Genomic DNA, 22,265 nt, shown 5'->3' on the forward strand with positions numbered 1-22,265 from the left:
AGGTGGACTAATAGGGCCCGCCTCCTCCGACCTGCTTGACGGAAGGACTCGTTAGACCTACGGCCGTAGATCGCTGCCAAGCTCCGACCGGTGAGGGAAGCAGCCTCCTCTTCTTTCAGCTCGCCCAGGAGACCAGACCTGTTCACACCCAACCCAGGATAGAAAACACTCATCACTTCCTATAGAGAAATTCTTCTGTCCCGGGAGAAGTAGATAGTCTACTGTTTCCAGGTGGTTGTAGATTTTAACCTTCGGTGGGTTCTCATTTGACGCCAATAGGAATCATTTTGAACAGAGCCTGTCCCGTCTTCTAAACGAATTCTCTGTATTCTCAGGATTCTTCCACTTTGGCAGGTATTAAAGCCTTCCCGCCACTCACAAACGCGCCTCCTTTTTCCAGTAAAGTGGGGATCCTCGCCTCTGCAGGACTGTCACCCTGCGACGTGACACACTAAAGCGGAATTTTGGTCATCTTTACACCGCCATAAATTCCTCTGGGGGCATCGGGGCATGCTCACCTTGCGGATTCCAGCGAAAAGTGCGCCTGTGAAGCTCGCCTGGGGCCTTTCTTGCTATAGCGAGGGTGTCACTTAGAAGAGAAACAGCAGCATCCCCAGATAAGTGAATGCTCTTTACACACTTTGGAGTAGGGCTTCTTTCAGTCTAGTCATGCAAATATGTTAAAGGGGTGCCAGGAAGGGCATTTAAAGAGGACACACCGCCAAAACCCTCTGAAAGCCTGTGCAGAAGCTGCGAGACTCCTGGACTTACAGAGAAAAGGAGGGAGAAGAAACCGGGAGGGGGGGAAAGACAAAGTTGACGGCCCAAGACTCGAACAGCCTATGATAAGAAGGGGGGGGGGGTAATAAGGAGATTCCCTCCCGTGTGAGATGCTGCTGCAAAAGGCATCTGTGGGTGAAATCTTCTTGTTGCTACTGGGAAAAGTAAGGAACAGCCCTTTCGGACAAAAGCTTTCAAAAATATGATTTCCTCCTAGTCTGAAATAACCACACATTCAATTGCGTTGTGAGCCAGGCCTCTAGCTTGTGATCTCTTTCCCACGTCAAGTTAACCTAACCCGTGATTTACTGACCACGCCTTCTGAAGTGCGGTTGGCACAGCTTAGAATGAAGCAGAGCTATCTGTGCTCCGACCGAATGTGGTAGGCCGAGGGCAGGGCACAGCTGCCTCGGACCACCGGTTGCAAGGACTGGTATGGAACGCCCCCTGCACCTCACAGGGGAAAAGCAGCCTCAGGTACAGGGCTGTCCTCAGGGAGAGGTCAAAAAAGTCAAGATGGAAACTGCAATGCAGCGATCGAAGCTCCTCCTGTTTTTTATGAGCGCGCAGCCACCATATTGACTTTTTTGACCTCTCCCTGCTGAGTCTTACTCAGGTTCCAGAGCCTTGAGGTGTTTTATCTCGTTAGTGGTACGACTGTTGCAGCGAGGAGAAGCTCAATGGGGAAGTTTTCTGCCTAGGCCGTACAACAAATGCAAGCGGTTGGCCAGGAATGGGACGTCTTGCAGGGCCAAGGGCCCCTGGCCTGCCTCCACCGCTCATCCGCTTTGGCCACCTTCACCTCTCTTCATCTTGGGGAACTTCAGGGGGAGGGAGGCAGAGGCCATCTTGGTCTCAGCAAGTCATCATTCAGTTACTGAGTTCAGCTAAGCCCTGGGTTTCACAATACAATGAACTCTAAACTAACCAAAAGATCTGAGTCCACACAACTATCTAACCTGCCAACACGCAAAACAAGCAAAAGCAACCCTGAGAGCAATCACATGCATCAAGCTTAGCCTGTCGTGGGTACGCAGAAGCTAGATGTAGCCGTCAAGTTAATCCTGCTGTGTGAACACAGTCGGAGGATGGTTCTCGCGCTCTTCGCTCTCCTCCCTCCCACGCAGCCACTGAAATCTGTTGATTTCCGAGGAAGGCTGAAACTCAATACACCCCTTTTGTCAGTGCTGCCCGCTGCATGTGTTGGACTACGTGTCCCACCGTCCCCAGCCCCAAATGTTGGGAGCTGCCGGAGGAAGCAGGATTAGGGAAGGCTGGTATATTCTGGGAGTAAGCCTCACAGAGTAGACTTGCGCAGCTTTTGCCCCTGACCCAGGCACGCCGTTCTCTGCATTCTTACTCCAAGGAAAATCCCACAGAATTCATTGCTCCTTACTTCCAAGTAAACGGGATCGACTGAGACTGGATCTTGTCCTCCATTATTTGGTAGGAAATCCCTTCGAAATCAGACAGCCTGATCCGTTTGTCCCCGCGGGCGGAGATATTCTGACAGCGAAAGAGCCCGGCTGATTTCCAGGCATTTCCCAGGGGGACCGCAGGGGGTGGAAAGTGCTGCACTGCCCTTTGTCCGGATCAAAACTGCAGAAAGGAGAAGGTTTCTCAATAGTAATTGATTCTTTCCCCTTCCTCAGGCCTAAATTGGCAAGTAAACCCAAGGGGAACGGATCAAGGATTTCCTCCAAAGTGATGATTCAGTGCAACTGGCTGATGCTAAATTTTGGGGTCCTGGTTCCAAAGGCTTGCCAGGCTCTCGGGTTTTGAACCGGATCTGGGCCTGCGACGAGGGACCCAATGTTGGTGTGAAAAGAGCTGCGCTGCTGCTTTCAAAGAGATAAAAGGCAAGAATGCTAGCAGGGCTACTACCAGGCATTAAGATAACTACAGTTATGCTGGATGATAAACCATGGCAAATAAGTGTTCAGCACTAGGCCAAAACAACAAACCATGTTATGGCTGGTTCATGCCTGGCAGTATTCCTACACATTAGTGATTGATGCTATTCCCGGTCTGCTTTCTGGAGCAACCCCTGAAGCTGCTCATCTCTTTTGCCTTTTGAAATGATTTTTCTCTATTTACCTATTCATTGTTTTTATTTTAAATTTTCTGATCTGCTCCTGATGGTCATAGCCCACCCCGTGTATATTCCACCTGTCAGAGGTAGCTTTTTAGCATGATCCTCTGAAGTCTGTTCCTTGCTCCCGTGCACTGGACTGAAGCGGAACATTTTTTCAGATTATTCTGTCAAACCAGGGATGGAATGAGAATTCTCAGTTGAAACTTACTTTCCGAAAGGGCCTCCACAGAATTTCCCTCATGTCTCTCCCTCTCATAAGCTGAGGTCACACAATGCACAGAATCCTCATCTGATTTATCTAGTTTTGACCAAGACACTTGTGGCTCTTTCAGTAAACCACAGCTCAGTCTGATGATGTGTGAACCCCATTTGTCAAAAGGGACTAGACTTGGGGGGATGGGGGTGGGACTTTCTCTAATGTTTCTTGATGAGGGAAAGGGAAGATTTCTCTCTAATCAGCATGAAAAAGGAAGGAAGTTTCTCATCAGTGGGGTTGCAACAAATGGAGCTCAGGGTCCCACAGGTCCTAGGAACAGATCCTAAGAGTCAGCAGGCTGATGCTGGGTTTTGCAGCAGCCTTTCTTTCCACCCAAGCTTCAGATCTGATGCCAAAAATGTTCTTGTCTGAGGATGGTGGTAGCATCTGCCTGCAACTCCTTAAAGCAGCTGTGTCTTCCTGTGATGCTGTGTGCATGCCCCACTTGCTCTGAAGCACCTTTTGCCATTGAATCTGAAGCCCTGCGCATCCCTATTTAAGGTGTGGCAGAGAGGTGCTATAGCCATCCCCCTGTGCACTTGGAAGCATTGTTTGTGCGCACACACACACGCACACACCCTGTCAAGATGATACATGTATTGTGCAGGTGCTGAAGACACAAGTTCTTGTCTGCCAAAGAAGTGCAGGGAGAGAAAAAAATGGCAACTTCAAACAAGTGGATTTGTTCTGACTGACCCATGTAACATTTGAATTCAATGGTATTTCTAGGGCTCTAATCCTGGACAATATATAGTTGGAAGAAAATGTCACTGAAATTAATAGATTTGGCTTCTTAGTTAGGGTGGTTTTTTTTTTTTTTGGTGCGTCTTATTTAGTTTTTATTTCATCTCTCTGTGACCTCAGCAATTATACTTTAACTCCAAATGATGTGCATCTGATCTGCCCTCAGAACAGTATTTTATGCATCTGAAGAAGTGCAACCCACAAACACCAGTGCCATAATGAATAGGATCGTTTTTTAAAATGCTGCAACACTGTTGTTTTTGCTGCAACAGATGAACATGATGATCCTTCTGGAAATATCATTTACTGATATTAACATCCCTGTGTTGTTCCCATATGTTTGTCTGCTGGCTCTGTCCATGGAGTTCCCTAGAGGATCCTGTTTATTATATTTTTGGTAGATCTGTCCTTCCAATCCGTTCATTTGAAATTACAGAATTTGAGGTAATGGGGATTATCTGTATGCTTCACATTTCACTAAGTCACTTTCATTTCAGATTCTCTGGATGTGACTTGCAGGCCTATGCAAGCTTTTTTGAAAATAACTCCCGCTGCATATACTGGGCCTTCCTTCTGGTTATCCTATAAACATATATAGCAGGATACTGTTAACTTGTAATGGCTGTGCTCTTAGCACGTTTAACCCTAAATAATAATAATGTTTCCAATTAAGCCCTATTGAATGCAAGATTTCAGTGACAATCTTGTTCTGAAAAAGAAACTCTCTTCAAGGGTGGTGGAGGTGACCTCTTTAGCCAATGTAAAATGTTAGATGTTTTTGTGTGCGTGCATGTGCGTGTGAGTTAGTCTGAGGAGTGATAGGTTTCCCTTTATTTGATGTACAGTATATAAACAGAGAATGGATAGCCATGCAAAAGTTCCACAAAACTAAAATAATTACGGGCTCTTGTCAAAAGTAAATCCACTTCACTTAATGGGGGCAATTGCTTGAGGTTGTGACATAGATTGCAGGAAGAGGAAAGTTCAGGAGGGGGTTCAAAAGAAAATCCCATTCCCATTCTTCAGAGCTCTAGAACGGTCCATGTGGCCAGTGTTTAAATCAGTGTTTTTCAACCTTGGCAGCTTGAAGATATGTGGACTTCAACTCCCAGAATTCCGCAGCCAGCAGAAAAGTTGCCAAGATTGAGAAATACTGTTCTATAGGAATGCAACAGAGAGCAAGCGAGAGAGAGTTGTCTCCTTGGCCTACAGCCTCACCTCTCATATGTGCCAGAGGATATCCCACTTTTCTCCAGTAAATGTTCAGGGAAGCAATTTGAATCTGCAGAGAAAGAAGCCAATAGAAATGCTCTTTTAGATCAGAAGCATTCACAGAGTGAAGAAGCCTTCTGTCTGCAGAAGGCAGATCTGGAGCCAATTGTATATATTTATACCATTAATTGGATTCTCATGTCACAAATAATAAAGAAATGAGTAAGTATAGTTCCTTAGCCCTAATAATCAAAAGCGGTACAGACAATTAATAACTCAGCACAGCTGAGGGATCTTTTTACATTTATGTGTGGATTTATTCATGAGTGTTTTGAGAATATATTGTTTAAGATCCATAGAGAGCCCATCTAATTTGGTTGTTGTTGTTCTGTGACCAAAGAGTGACAATGTCTCATTTCAAACTGCCCTGGGCGACAACCTATTATTGTGCGACTTCATTGAATATGCTACATGGCAGTGTGAGGGACATATGTCTATGCACGCTAACAGACATCAAGGTCTGCCACATGCTTTTGCAGGCCTGAAATAAAGGGGGGAGCAAGTGTTCTTTCTCCCAAGGACGGGTGGCCCCAAGCAGCTTGAGCACAATCCGGCAGCATTCATTGATTAGTTACAGTTTATTAACAGCCCATACATTTCTCATCTGCTCCTGGGGATTTGTTAAGGGTGTCACCTGCAACTGTGAGAAATAATTTTCAAGAACACCATTGATCTCAAAAAGTATTTGTCCCTATTTATTTTTCTTGGATTCAGCTATAGCAAGCGATGCTTGAGCACTGTACAGAGTCATTCTTTAAGCTGCGTTTTCTTTCTCTCTCTTTTTTTAACCACACCATGAAGTTCATCATGAAGAATTTTGAACAACTTTGCTGAAAGGAAAAAAGCAAATACATTGATACCAAGCACAAAGTGGAGTCTATCTCTGGAAAATCTGGATTTTAATATATGTGCTTATTGACTAACATGAGGCAATGGACAAACAAGTACAGCCTTTTAACAGAATTGGATGGGATATACATACAGTATGCCCCTTCTGTGTTGAAGCTTGTTGAATTTTAGACAAATGAGTACAAAGGTTACAAAAAGCTTTTTGTGGTAAATATACACCTATCATAGAAGCGCTGAGACTCAAAGGAAGATAAACATTGCTTAGAAGATATTTACTAGCTGGAAGCTGGATCTTTCAGTCCAGACTATTCCCCTCTAGTACACACAATACACTAGGCCAGCAAGCCATAATTGGTTGATCAAGTCATAATGACTGTTCATACATGCTAAGCCGTAAGCCAGGGTTACACATAACAATGACTGGACTTGCACAACAAAAACACTGTTCCCTCTTGCACCCCAGGATAGCACAATAATTCACTGACAATTTTCTGCCTTCTTTGCAGATGTTGCTTTCATTTCATCCCCAGCCAGTGAGTGAGAGATGCATATGTCCTCATTAGCTGTGCTGGCCTATAAGTATTTTCCTCCTTATTCTGACTCTATCCAAGAGCAGCTTCAATCTACTTGCCCCTACTTTAGACACAATCAAGTGATTTAGTACTAGGGATGATCAGAGGTGTGTTTTGGATCTGCTGAGAAGCATGGTTTCCCCCACCCCGCTCTGATCATAGCCAGTTTCCACCTGAGCTATTTCTCTCCCTGTGTTTGCTATCTCCATTAGCACTTGATGCCCATCCCACCTGTTTTTGGCACCAACTTCTCTCCAGGCTTCCAACAGGTTAGAGAAGAGAACGTAGACCTCCATGATGCCATTTGTGAACGGGAAAGGACATGTTTTTACATACTTATTTGCCTGTTTCACTGTTTTCCTCCATTCCTGCCCTACCCACTTTGAAATAAGTGAGTTAGTAAAGCCAAAGGAAAAGATAAAAAAAAAGAACTTGCCCATGGTTTAATCAAAGGATTGTTTTAGTATGCGCTCCTCCCGTCTGTGAAGCAGTGCAAAATATGCTGACATGACTCGCTGTTCCAATAGCCAATCTCTATTCTGGCTCAGTAAAAAGCTGGGCAATGGTGCTGTCCTTATACTTTTAAGGAGAGACAAGTTAAGGGCTGTGCCTGTGACTACATTCCCCTTTTCATGAGTGTTCCTCTTCCCTGTGACTTGTTGGTCAGGAAAAACAACCATCAATTGTCTTCCTTGATGCTGTGATGGGGCGGGTTGAGTGACAAGAGCCTATGAATCAGAGACTTGGCCCTCTTCCTTTACCAGAAGTTGTTGTAAAACAGATCTGTTGACAATCACACTGAAACAAAATAAATGCCGTGTGCCAGCCTTCAAGTTGCCCAAAAGACAGGTTGCCAGTGCTGAGATGTTCTGTGATGGTGGGCTGTCACTTGGGCTAGTTCTAAACTTGGATGTAGCTTATTCAGGAGAGCAGGAGATACATATCTTAAAGGATCCTCAGGTTAATAGTTCAGGGATGCAGTGGAGGGGCATGGGGTAAAGTTGGAGGGAGCCCAGAGAGACTTCCAGCTGAGCTCCCTCCCACTTCCATTATGTAGCTGGGTGCCCTTTTTTGACAGGTTGCTGAAAAGTTCAAGAGCAAGGCCACTATGAAGGTTTCTGTTCACAATTGCTCCTGCTGCCCTACATGCAACTGGAGCAGCATTAAAAATGATCTTCATGGCAGTCTTGGCACTGGCATTTGCAGCCATCTTGCCGCTGTGAGAGACAGCAAGCAAGAAAAGGATGATCCCGTTCCCAGAGAGTAGAAAAAATGTCACCCACAACAAATTAAAAACAGTCAAAAGAATGCCCCTTCATCAACAGAAGCAACAGGCAATATGAACTTCTAGAAACTCTGCCTTTCTTGTGAAACTGACCTTTTGTGCAAAGAGTAAATTTGGTTTTTGAAAGAGATCTTGTGTTGTTTTGTTTTCTAAAGAAATAGTTTAATACTCTCACACCAGTGCTGAACATGGGTTCTGAAAGAAGTCTAGTGCTATTTCACAAAAGCAGTGAACATTGTTAATAAGGAGCCTGCCTTAGACCTGACAATGCTTCAGAAAGTGCCAGTCAAGCATTACAAGGGCAACTGCTTGCAGAAGCCAGGTATCACGTCAGTCCAACTGCATGGGCCCCAATGGCCATGGTACTCAACAGCTTGGGGGGAGGGTGCAGGTGCACTGCAGCCAAAATTGACCAATAGATGCTGGGCAGATCTTGGTTCCTGACCATGTCATCATCATTGCTGAAGCACCAGAAATCATGCATAGAACAAGAATTGTGTCAGGAGAAGATAGAAAACACCACTTAAATATCAAGTTGGCCAGCCACAGCTATGGGCTGGGGATGAGACAGGCAAAGTCTTGAGGATGTGTCCTTAGGTAATGATGATGAGGCATCTTCAAACTATAGTTAGGGGAGTGTGTGAACAAACCTATAATACACAGTGCAGTCACAAAGCAGGGCAACACCATTTGTCAGTGACTCAGAAGAGATACAACAGAGACAGGTAGGAATTGGCAATAGGGAACAGCACATTGTTTGTGCAAATCCAAGGATGGTGGGCAGCACTTTAATTCAGTGGCAGGGAAGGGCTGGAAGCCTTAGTTTAATTGAAGTATCATCTTAATATTTTAAGTAATAAGATTTTGAAAAGCAATACCAGCAGATTCTTCTTGTGAGTACTGAACAATCCACATACGATTTTGCACAATATATGAATTCGCCTGATTTAAGGAAGCCTTAAAGCTTCTGGAACTGCAAAATGGTTTATTTTGAAAAGCTCTGGGGAAGCCCTACTTCACATAATATGAAGCCAAGATTATCAAGAATAGAGCAGGGAGGAAAACCTGGCTCTCCAAATGTTGCTAAATCAGTATCATCCGCCAAGCAGTACTGTATGGCCAAAAGTGAAGAATGCTAGGAACTGTAATCCAGCAATTTCTGGAAGGCATCTGATCATCTCCATCAAAGGAGATCAAACTTGGGCAAATCGTGAATTCTCTGAAACTTCTAATTTCAGAGAAAACTGGATTGCATGGAAAATATGGAAGCTACTAGACAAAGGTGCAGTCTCCATTTTGGCACAAGGCAAGCCCTAACTGATCAAACAATGTCTCAATATATCACTCTTTTTTCTGGGATGGGGAACTTCCAACTCAAAACAGTTGTTTTCTTTGAAACTGACAAGACCCGGCCCCCACCCAAAAGCACTTCAGGAATAAAAACCCAGCCTCAACTCCTGCAAATTAACTCTGCTCATTTTTCTCTTACTGTATTTGCTTCTCCTGGGGTGTTTCAAGGAAAGAAAGACAGGAAATAGATCCACAAAATTCATAACAGCCTAGTTTGATCTCAGGTGGATTCTGTATTGGAATTAAAAGAGTTGGGTGACAGAAAAACTGGCTATTTGAAAATGTCCACTATTTTTGTAATACCACAGATCCATAGTATCTTTCTTGCACTTATATCTTGCAGTATAGTATATAAGATTCTGTATACCAATCAATCTACGGATCACTTTTAATATGAAAACCAGTTGAAATAGTTCCAAGATTTTAAAGCAGGATTTCTCTCATCTGCATCAAAAATAAAAGCTTTCTTCTTTACTGATGTTATGTAGTAACAATAACAGAAACACCACCACCAGAAGAGGATGAGGAGATGATGTATACTCACCAACACATCTGGGTGAAAGAAGACTCTGGGCTATGGACAGCCATGAATTCTTGAAAAACCATCTGTGCGCTTTGGAAGAAGCTGACATTCCTTTTCCGTAACTTCAGCAAAGACAGTAGTTACCAGCTGACAATCCTGGTCGCATCCCAGTATTAAATCCTGTCTGTTCCTTATAGTTCAGTAACATGGGCTGAGAAGGAGAGCTAGAGCAAAACAGCTCATTTCAGATGCAGCAATGGAGGGGGAGGCAAGAGAGATTTGTAGCAGTTAAATGTAGCCTTCCTGAGTCTCTGTCACTGCCTATTGCCTGCCTTGGATGGCTAACCAAACTGACCCACACTTGGGGATGGGCTCGTGAGCTGTTTGTAGCTGCCATCAGTCCTCAGATTTAAATACAGAGGATAACCAACACATGAACCCAGCTTCCCTTATGCCAGCAGATACAGCACTCACTACCTTTGTTCCAAATCATGCATACAGCACTGAAGCCTTCTGGAAAGCTTGACCAGGCAGTATCCCCAACAGGGGTGTCTGTGGGAATGGGGTCAAAAAAGGCAAGATGGTGGTCATGACCATGTGATTGAAACCTCACCCTTGTTGTAGGTGCAGTGATGACACATTTCACACACATTAGAAAGAAGCAGGGCAAATATAAAGATGTATCTCAATTTGTAAAGTGTATTTACAGCTAAAACAAGGTATTGCTAACAAAAACAACATGCATATAAAAAAACCCAAAATATTTACAACCCCCCCCCAAATTATTTACACTGGTAATCAAACACATATACTCCAAAATGGTTAACTCCCTTCTGACTAATCAGCCAGCTGTAAGCCTCCCAGGTACAGATAAGGAAGGAGGCCAAAACCTCAGTAAAATGTCAAAGTAATATTTTAGTGCTACTAAGTTAACTATTTACTACACCTCTGGCAAAGACAAGCTCACTCACGGCCAGCGTAGCCGATAAGTGGCAAAAATAATTTCAGCTGAGAAGGGCCCCCAAATACCAATTCGTATTTTTCAGCACCCAGTCCCCAACCCTTGTTGGCTGTTAAATCCCTGATTTTCCCAAATTCATCTACCTTATGTTCTCCAGCAACTGCTCCCCAGAGTTCAGTCTAGTTGGGAGTCATCACGCTCCGCTGCAGGTGTGTTGCCTTCTTCCTTGCTTTTATGCATAGAGTCAGAGGTATCTGTGGGGTATGATCCAAAAAGTCAAGAGGGCACCCATGACAGTGTGATTAATGCTCTGCCTGTTTATGTGCGTTGTGTGAGCAGGCAGTTTCGGTGACACTGCCATGGCCACCTGCCATCTTGATTGTTTTGACCATACCCTGTGGACACCCCTACATGGAGTGCTCTATCCTGGTGACCCCAGCTGTAGTCTGATATTGAGCGTTTGGCTGGAGTCCTAAAGAGAAGTGCCTGTAAGACTAGCTGCAAAGGACAGCAGGGTTGGGGTCAGCCCCGCTAAGTAGACCAGACCAGGAAACGAACTCCACAGGAAGGTTAAAACTGCTTTTATTGAAACTGCTATACATGCAGAATCTTGCAAGCCTGTGCTCTACCTTCTCCTTCTTACACTCCAGTGAATTGGGGAGGCATCATTTTGAATTTAAGGACTGCTCGGGCCTTTTTGCCCAGGTAACAGTTCCTGCATATCTCCGTCCAGGTCACCTTCCTCAATCTCTAGAGTTAGCCAGGCATTCCAGTCATCCTATGTGGTCTGACAGGCTGTTTTGTGCCACTGCAGACTAACATTGTTAAGGGATCAGGAATGACACTGTCTGCATCCAAGGTGGGATTTCCAGCTAGGCCTCAGCTCAAGTTCTCTAATAATGGGGTAAAGTAACCCTTAAACTAGTGGTAGAAAACTGGGACACCCCCTCCTCCCAAGCAGATTTTACTGCAATCTGAGCCTCCTTTTTCATTAGCTTTGTTGGCAGGGGAGCTTGAAGTTATAGTCCAGGAACATCTGGAATGCTGCAGGTCCCCTACTTCTGTCTTCAACAGACTGATCCTGGGGCAGCCAGGAATAAATGCAGATCTTGTATTTCTCTTCTGCAGCCAATGGTGCTCTCCCTCTCTCCCCAGCTCCCTGAATGGTGTTTTATGCGGAAGGGCAGCAGGCATGGCTGCTGCATAAATAGATAAGAAGGTTGAGCCAGCAGCAGTGAAGGAATGAGGCAAATGGCAAACAGTATCCTCTCTATCCGCTACATCCCGTCTGTTTCCAATAAAGAGATTGCTTGGACCTATAAAGCCTCTCCTGTCTTCGCAGGTGTCCTAGGAACTTGGCCCTGGCCCTGCAAGCAAGACACATTTATTACCTCAGGGACGCGAACATTTATCATTCATTCCCTTCCAAGAGTAAAGAATGGTCGTTTTGCATCAAGCTGCCCCTGCCGTCTCTTGCAGCTCCCTCTGCCAGTACATTTGGCCGGTTGTTCTCTTTCAGCCTTGCTCTTCCTGTTGCATTCTGACCATTCAATGAAGAAAGAGTGAAACCGGATGGCTGGATTCAGTGCAGGGAAATTACTTCAGAGCAATCTTTGTTTTTCCCCTCGTTCCTTGGAACACACTTGGCCATGCGTCCCTGTGAACGGGTTTGTTTGAACCATTTGGAACATCCCAGAAGCAACCAGAATCACTCACATCTTTTGACGACTCCTGAGACTTTGCCAGGGTGTTGTTGCAACAAACACAAAAACAAAATACAAAAGGACACCCCCGCCCCCAGAAGAACAGCCCTAACTATGCCATTGGTCATTGTACTATAAATCAGCTACAGCCTCTAAGCAAACTGTCTCTTTTACTGCATCAGAGAAAGCTTGCACAGGAATTGGCTTAAATGACTAACTCCAGAATGGCTTAAAGAGTTTGGGTTGGGGTTTTGTCTTTTTTTTTTTTAATTTGCAAAGAAATTCAGCTCTTTGAAATCAGTTTTATAGACCTGTGGATGCAATTTCACAGCACACTGAATCACATTGTTTTAAGACAGCTTAGCTGTTTTATACACAAGGATACTTTTAAACCTATTCCAAAATTTAAAATCAATGTTTGATGGCCTATTTTAAACCCATTTATAAAGGAAAAGGAAAGAGACCTCTCTCTCTCTCTCTCTCATTCCAGACACACACACACACAGAGGCATTTTTTCTGTGTCAACAAACACAGACTGTAATTTTCTTTTCATTGGAAAAAAATAGGTTTGGCCAGGAGATACAGAGATGACAGCATTGAATTTTAAAACTAGAAAATGTGCCATGTCTCACTATATTGTTCCTTTGCTTAATTGTTGTAAGCAGCTATCCACATTTTAGATAAGGATACAGTATCTTAAAAATGTTGATTATTTGTAGTAAGTCTGTTTTAATGCATTTAAAATGATTGAATTAACTTTTGCATTTTTTTCCATTCTTCTGCAGTATGTATTGCAGCTGAATTATTGTGCTTTCATATATACCTAATAGTTAGTCATTTCAGCTGTGGAATTCAATTAATATAGCAACTGAGACTTCCTCTTTGCAGTGATTGTCTACTGCTGAATACATGGCTTCCTTACTAAAATTAGGTACAAAATTAGGAGGAAAAAAAATTATTATTTTCCCCCTAGATCTCAAACCAGAAGAAGAAAATGGGCTCCTGTATTTTTATATATTCTCACATAACTTGTTAAAAAAACAGAATAGGTGCAAACGGACATACTAGTGATCTGGAGGGCTGATAGTGAAGTGGCTATATTGGCAGTTAATATCAAATCTTCAGGGTGGTAAAGTCAAAAGGGACTGTAAGAAACTGCAAAAAAATTTTCCCAACTGGAGGAATGGGCTTCAAATGGGCAAATGCAATTCAGTGTCAAGTGATAACGCTCACACAAAACATCTGGATTAATTAATGAGATAGATTAATTAATTGATTAATTAATGGGATCTGAACCAGTAGGAACTTACCAGAAAGTTTGGAGTCATGTGAATAGCTCAATGAAAATGTTAACCAAGTGTGCAGCTGCTTTGAAAAAGGCAAATTCCATGCTTGAAATCATTAGGAAGAAAACTGTAAAATGAACTGCCAATAATACAGTGCCCTTACAAATCTATGCATACATCACATGGAGTATTATGCATACTATATTGTTAGAAAAGGAGCAAAAATAGCAACAAAAATTATTAGGGAGCTACAGCAGCTCCTGCATAGATAAAGGTTAAAGCAACAGTATTTCTTTAATTTGGAATGAAGGAGTATAAGGAGAGACATAATAAAGGCATATAAAATCATACATGGTATATATGAGGTAGAAACAGAGAAATCTTCCTCCCTCTCTAAGTATTAGAGCTCAAGGTCATCATTGAAACTGAAAAGCAGAGAGATTAATGGTGGACAGAAGGAAATAGTTTCCACACAGCATACAGTTAAACTGTGGAATTCACTGGTAGCACTTCTGCAAATAAGCAGCTGATGTGGGTGGTTTTAAAATGGGACTGAACAGATTCATAGGGGGTTGAGCTATCAGTAGCTACTACTTTGATGGCTGTTAGGAGGCTATCACTCACTGGTCCACATCTGAGACATTCTCAAATGCATCCAGTTGGCTACTGTATGACAAAGACTGCTGGACTAGATGGCCTAGCACCTGATCCAAGAGGGCTCTTCTGATAATTCCTAGTTCCAACTGTGAAAGACTGGGACTGACATATGCATGGAGTGAGGACAGAGGTGCAATCAATCATTTTGAACACTTTTCACCTGCATGTAAAGGGAATCATAGAGAAGATTCTCCTAAACAAATCTTTCATTTACTTAATGCAATCAGACCATGCCTTTCCTTCACAAAGTTCAAAGCAAGGTACAGAGCCCCTTCCTAATGTAAGTCAAACTGAGAGATAGCAGTTGGCCACTTTTTAATTTATATAACTGTTTTTTCTTTTTAAAAGACACCAAGGCACTATACCAGAAAGGCTCGTTTAAGGGTATTCTTGCTTTATCCGAGCCTGCCTTCCCTTTGAGCAAGATTTCATTTAGATTTTTCAGAAGTATACTGGAGAAATTAAAACCACATGAAAAATAACATATATTGAGGTTTCAATTAGAGAACTAAGGCTTAAATATTTCTGAATTCCAGTTATGAAGGACAAGAGAAGGAAAAATACAGAACTATAACTAACTTGTGCCTTGCTTGCTAAGCCACTGTATTGTCCACTGCTGAAAAGCAGTAGGCTTGCCCAGACCCATATCTTGCCTTATTATCTTAAGTGATAAGAAGATGGCAGGTTCATCTCTTTCTACCAATACTGTACTGTACACAAATAGGACATAAAATTTGAAAACCCTTTTTACTCACAACTCTGCCTTCTCTACGAGAAAAGATTCTGAATCCAAAAGAAAATGCAGGGCAGAAGAAAGTTAAAGCTAGCAGACTATTCTTGAAATTAGTCCAGAGAAGTATGTAAGTGTATGCTTGAACCTATCCTCGGGGCTGCGCGTGATCTTGATCCTGTTTTATTTAAAAACTGTCATCCGAAAAGACTGTTTACAAATTCTGGACCTGCAAAAGAAGAGAGCATTAATAATATCAGTGATAATTAGGAAGCACAGGTGAGGGCAGGTTTGTCTGGAAGTTTGGGCTATGCTACCAGGAGGCTCAAAGCTGAAAAACTGCAGCGCCAGACTTCACAATAAAGGTCTTGTCAGTTGCAACGTTTTCCCTGAGCATCTTGTGGCAGCCAATGAGCGCCTCTTTTGACCCAGATTTGCACTTCCATTGGCTGCAGCCTGTCTTTCCTTTGCTCTAATACAGGGTTGGATTTAGCGGATCTGAACTAAATAATCCATTTCCTCACATCTCGGCGCAAATTACAGCAGGAAGATTAAAGCAGTGATTGGTTGACTGATTGATCCTTATCCCCCTTTGCTGGCTGCAAAACCGAGCAGCCCCCAATTCCTGCCGACTTTTCTTCTCACGAGCCTTTTAATTTAATGCAATGAAAGTCTTTTGCCTGATCTGAAAACCCACAACAGGGCCATCATGTTGAGGCAACACTTTCCGTATGAGCTGGTTGGCTACGCGCAGGCCCCCTCCGCCCTGCTTCCTAAACAAGCCGAGGAGAGCAGGCCGGAGTTTGCGCCGGAGCACCTCCAGCCGCAATCCGGGACTGGGACCACCCGGGTGGGCGGTAGCAAGAGCGAGCAGAAGAGCGAGCAGCAGCTGCTGCGGAGAAAAATCAACAGCCGCGAGCGGAAGCGGATGCAGGACCTCAACTTGGCCATGGACGCGCTACGAGAGGTGATTCTGCCCTACTCGACGGCTCACTGCCAGAGCTCGCCGGGGCGGAAGCTTTCCAAAATCGCCACGTTACTCTTAGCCCGGAATTACATCCTGTTGTTGGGAAGCTCGTTGCAGGAGCTCCGGAGAATCATAGGGGAGATAAGCGGCTCCGCAAGTCCCAGGCTGCTGCTGGCTGGACTGCCTCTCTTCGCCGCCGCCGTCGCCCCGGGCCCGGTGCTGCTAACGCCGGGGAACATGAGCCACCACCACCTGCACCACCACCACCACCACCCTGACAGGCTGCGACCAGCCAGCAAATACCTCTCGGCGGCCCTGGAGGAGCAGCAGTGCGGCCAAGTGCACGTACCCGGTGGGGCTACCCTTTGCTCGTGCGCCGCTTGCAAGTTCCCCCACTTGTTTCCTTCCGGCTTCGGAGTGGCCGCTGTGCAGACGCAGTTTTCCAAATGAGTCTGCTCCTCCTGAGCTGAGGAGGGATGGAGACGGAGGGAGCCCGGCCGGCTACAATCGAAACTGGTGGGAGGGCCGGGCCGGGAGGACTCCAGGAGCCTCGCTCCTTCTCCTTTTATTACTCGGTCTGGATGGAGCGACAGCCGGGGGAGAGAGACCTGAATGTTTAACACTTTGAAAAGGACGGTTTTGCATGCTTTCCTTTCAAATCAGGTGCGAGATCACCGGGGCAAAAGTCTTATTTTTGACCCTCGGATGCGAGTTGAAGACGAGGGTGAGGTGGGGCAGTTGTATTAAAGAGGGAGAAACTGAGTCCAACCAAGCTGACCGTTTGAAGATGCAGCTTTGCACTGGACATGAAATCAATGCCAAGTCTATTAAGGATGTAGATTTACAAAAGATTTCACGGAGCCACCGAACTGGAAGGAACCTTCCTCTGCTTAGTGCAAGAATCTGAGTGAAAGCATTCCAGACAGGTGGCTATCCAGCCTCTGGTTGAGCACATCCAGCAAAGGGGAGTCACCAGCCCTTGGTAATTGGTTCCACTTGTCAAACTGCTTTATGCCAATAACTTCCTGTAATTGGACATCTTAATCTGTGTCCCACACCCTGGGATGCAGAGAACAAGTCATTCTTCTGTATGACACTTCTTTGGGCACTTGAAAAGTTTGATCCTATTCATCCTCAGTTATTTCTCAAGGCTTAAACATATCCATTTTTTTCAGGCTCCTCTAAGACAATCAGGATTTGCACTAGGGACTTATGGCATTTAATTCAGCAATGAAGACAAGTTTTCTATCACTTCAGTGATGGCTGAGTGACATCAGAAGATGCTATTAGACTCTAGTTGTGATCCTGACTAAATATTCAGTCTTTGGATCATCCTTGGTAAGGTTCTATACTGGGCACCTGTTTCAATTTCTCAGTCTCTCTTAAGGTACGGTGCCCAGAAACTGAGTGTGATACTCAGAATATAATATAACTTTACTTCTGGGATTTGGAAAATATACTAAGCTGTATTTGCCTTTTCAGCAGCTATGTCAACTGATTCATATTCAGCTACTGATTCTCCATTCAATACCTTGCATTTGATTACTTTTTCTATATGAAGAACTTTCCATTTGTCTCTATTAAATTTCATTCTTTTTTCAGTCTGTCAAGATGACTTTGAATTTTGTTTCTGTCTATTAATATTTTATCTGTCTTACTCAATTCTTTAAAATCTGCAAATCTGTTAAGCACTCCTTCCACCTGTGTATCCAAGTTAATGAAAATAATGAGGAAAACCAGGCCTAGGACTAAACCCCTGTGCCACACCACTTGATACTTAACTCCAATCTGATGAGTATTCTTTGAGCACTGTTTTCAAGCCAGCTATGGATCTACTTAACAGATATGCTATCCAGCCAATGCTTAACTAAATCAAAATGTCATGTTGTATTTTCTTGGCAGTGAGTTGCTCCTATTGCAGTGGGGTTTGCTTTCAGTCAAGATGCATTAGATCACATTTGTGTCCCTAATTTCATAAGCGTGCTCAGCTTTCCCATGAAATCAGTGAAACTTATGTGTGCTTCAGTTCCACTGTCCAACACAATGACTAGTCTATGTTGCATTAGTGAAAGTCTTAGCAACTCTGAGAGACCCCTCGTGTTTTTTATTGGCAACTTATGTTAATTGTAGATATCTGTCAGTGACAATCCAGAGTTACTGCATTATTTGAAAATAATGCAATTTGATTTTCAAGATTTACATAGACCAACCTGTCAGTGCTTGCCGAGAAGTTAAATCCTGTAGATTCAAACAAAATGACACCCAGTTAATTATGCTTTGATTGTAGCCTGAAGCAGTGCAAACCTATACTAGCTTATTGGGATAGAGGTCCACTGAGCTAAATTGAGCTCACTTATTTTCTGGGAGAAGTTCTTAGAAGTCCAGACTTGCAATGCAATTGCAATTATTTAATCAAAAATAAGCATGTATAATATTACAGCTTTATTCTCCTAAAAAAGATGATTAAGTTTATGATATTACCTTGAGTATATTATCATAACACCATTTGTTCAGCAGTGATGGAAGAAACAGAAGATACATACATACTGTATTCCACTTCTGTTTTGATTTTAGAAAAAACATAGTACTCCAAATTAGTTATTTAATGTGCTAATATCCCAGTGTTGTGGATTCTTCATTGATTTTGTTTAAGCTAGTTTAAATGCAATATTATTCATATACTTCTGTTCATATGCCAGCAACTGAAATATCTATATATAGCAATCACATTTGTAGTATTAGAGTTTCAATCCTAAACACACCCACTAGGAAATAAGCCCCACTGAATTAAGTGGGCCTTACTTTTAAGGAACCAGGAACAGAATTTATGGGAGCACGTCTGAATAGCACTTGGAAAGAGAAGATGATGGATGGACTGACTTTACATCTTTGAGTGGAGTCATTATAGGGTTCTTACCAATACAGTAGTCTTCAACTTGCATTTACTTGGATGTGTTATCATTGTCTTAATGTAATAGATTAGTTTAAAATGATTTTAATACTTTTTCTGTAACAACAGCAAAAATGAAGTTACCTCTGTAGCAGTCCCAATAATAATATCAATTTAAGCTTCTCAATAAGATATAAGAATATTGTGCCTTGTCTAGAAACTGCATAGTCAGGAAGCCACACTGGATATCTGAAGTACCTGATGATTCTGATGGTTAGGTTTACAAGGCAATACAGGGCAAGATTAATCAAAGCATTTCTAGCACAGACTATATTAAAAGCAGAATGTGGGTTCTGCAGAGCACAGTTACGCTATAGAGTATATCCCATTCATTTCAATGTAGTTGCTCCAAAGCCGTTCCTTGTGGTTTCTATTCATTACATTCACAATGAATGAGATAAATTACATTGAAGATAGATGTTTGACACATCTCTGTGATGAAAGGCAGGATTAATTACTCTATCTGTTTTTTTTCTTGGAGAACAATCTAGTGTTAAGGAAAAGAGCTACAGAATAGGTAGGAAGTCTTACTTCAGCAGAAATGTTCATATATACAATATGTGCTAAGCAAGAAACCTTAACTGATACCAGTTTTAACCATCTCACCGGCAGCTTTGTAACTCAGATTTCAGATTTATTGTGTCATTCAGGTTACAGAGTGCAAATTAAATGGATCCAAGATGGCAGCCATGTAGCATTTCAAAGAATGGTCTGAAACTTCATGTAAAGAACCATGCACAATGGGTTAAAAATGCTGCAGTACACATACTTGCTATTTAAGGTTTCTTGTTCAACATGTTGCATGAACACGGCCAGTGTAACAACATAGTGATTTGAGAATATTTTTTAAGGATTATATTATTTAAACGACTTTGGTGAGATTATTTAATCTGGGCAGGAAAGTAAAGCAGGAAGGTCTATGTAAGATAGGAAGAATAAATGCAGTTTGTTGTCTTCTCCACTATCCAAAGCCTTCCTCAGATTGGCTGATTTGGAAAAGTTAGCAAATCTTGAAGCATACCTATCTTTCTTTGCTTCTTGACTGGACCATTTTCTTGGTAGGAGGAGTAAAAGGAGGATGCAAAACCCAGAAATGCTGGCTGGGCTCACATATTGCACTGAGCCTTAATGTGGCTTCTTAGTGTTGGCTTAGCAAGAACTATGAATAAACTCATAAACCAAGTTTCTGGCCTAGACTGATATCTGAAAAAGACACTGTAGTTTGTTCTACAAACCTTTGTTAAAAGAAACCATAGCTTAATATGTATGTATTGAGAAATGTGCTTGTGGAATTTATGCCAAGGTATATGAGCTCAAGAGTGCAACTTTAGCTTCCTCCAGTCATCTTCTGTCACCCCCATAGATGTTTTCCATCTATGAATTCCCCAGTTGATTTCAGAATGGGGAAAAATACAAGTACTCCTGATCAGATAAAATAATAAAACTCTGAAATGCTTGTATATGGGACACATTCTGAAGCTTAACATTTAAAAACATTTATATGGTTTGAAAAAGTTTTTTTTAGAATCTTGTTGATTCTTAATTTAAAAAAAAAAATTGGTTTCCTCTGTCCAATAGCTTTAACAGTGCAAAACCTAGCAATGGATTAGCTAATTTATTTAGAGCTCAAGAGAATGACTGATCAGAGTTGCAGGAAAGTCCGAATTTTTTTTTTTATATATATAATCTATATCTATGTCTAGAATGAATCAATGTAGAAAAGACCAAGGAAAAGTCCAGAGGTGCCTGACCTGTGGAATGCAGCCAGATAATTCTGCAACATAGCTTTCTCAGCTAGAGAAAGATGATCCATTATCCACACATAGATAATAATAGAATATTATTAATAATAATTAATATTAATTAATAATAATTAATATTAATAATAGAATAGATAATAATAGAACATATGCAAAGGCATAGTTCTTCAAATAGAAATATTTATATTCATGCAAAAAAAGTGGAAATATAGTGTCCTAATCTAAGTGCCTGGTGTTATTCTTTGTATGTCACTCCAGTCCTCCATGTCATGGCTATAGCATTTACTCATGTTAATGGATGTAATCTCTCATGTCATGACCGCTAAATCTGAAAATCTTCTGGTGTTTAGCTAAGCCAGGATGTAAAAGAGATGTCAACACTCCTGCAGAGACTAGCTTTCCTAGAAATCTGTTAGATGTGATCACCGGGCATTAGCAGGTTGTTAGAGGAGCTGAAACTCACAACTCGTTTTACCATTCTTCACTATTCCTTACCATTTATCTACCTTTTCATCATTCTTTATCATTCATAGCAAGAAGCAGCTGTTTTGAAGCTATAGGATCTTCATTTGCATGTCTCCTGTATTTGTGTCAATTCCTTTACCTTGTCCTTCCTATAAAACAATAAAGTTATTTCGGATTGGAAAAGATCTTGAAATGATATCAGTTAAAACTTCCTGTATAATGGGATTCAGTTAATATTTGTCTCGGGCAAATATACAATTCTGAGGTGAGGTACTGAGATCTGATCTAAAATGCCACAGAACAACCAATAAGAACCATTGAAATGAGAGCAAATTGCTTTAAAACTGGAACAGTCTATAAAACTAGATTCTATAATTTATCATTAATTGTCAACCAAGAATTAGGAATGTCAGAAGCTGCCTCATACTGTGTCAGAGTATTGGTTCAGCTAGCCCGGTGTTGTTGACATTCCTTGGCAATGGCTGTCTAGTTTTGGAAACAGGATTTTTAGCTGCCTCTGGAGACCCCAGGGATTGAATCTGTTACCATCAGCTTGGAATCCAAGTGCTCTTCCCTGAGCTACAGCCTCTGTCTATTTGAAAGGATTCTAAAGAATATGGAAATGACTAAAATGCCAGTGATTATCAGCAGAACATAAGGGCAAGTTCTGTAGCTGCTGTCAGTGATCTGGATTACATTAGGGCAGGGTTCCTCAACCTTGGCAACTTTAAGACGGGTGAACTTCAACTCCCAGAATTCCCCTGGCTGGAGTTTAAGTCCACCTGTCTTAAAGTTGCCAAGGTTGAGGAACCCTGCATTAGGGAATTATCCTTGTTGGAACTGAGCTTTAGTCCTTAGTGTCATGTTGCTGATCCCGCTCTGCAGTATTTTTTATGCTCCTGATAGTTGATGCAGGCACTGAAGAGGTAAAGAGCATTTGAGCACTGCAAATCAAGATCCATCTACTTCCTGGACAGTGATTAGGGAAAAGCTTTTGCGTCCTTATTAATTTATAGTACTTCTTCACAACATGAGTATTCAGGGTAGATACCTGCAGAA

General features: G+C 42.4%; 1 protein-coding gene across 1 annotated transcript; it reads left to right on the plus strand.

Moving 5' to 3' along the window:
- Window positions 1–15,773: 15,773 nt before the first annotated feature.
- Window positions 15,774–20,853, plus strand: OLIG1 (oligodendrocyte transcription factor 1). Its single transcript, XM_088144450.1, has one exon. It carries the CDS (start codon window positions 15,774–15,776, stop codon window positions 16,479–16,481), a length of 708 nt encoding a protein of 235 aa, XP_088000576.1. The 3' UTR covers window positions 16,482–20,853.
- Window positions 20,854–22,265: the final 1,412 nt, after the last annotated feature.

This window comes from Python bivittatus, unplaced genomic scaffold (genome assembly GCF_059951505.1).
Source record: "Python bivittatus isolate LINGU-HERP-01145 unplaced genomic scaffold, Pbiv_v1 ctg000350_np1212, whole genome shotgun sequence".
NCBI lineage: Eukaryota > Metazoa > Chordata > Lepidosauria > Squamata > Pythonidae > Python > Python bivittatus.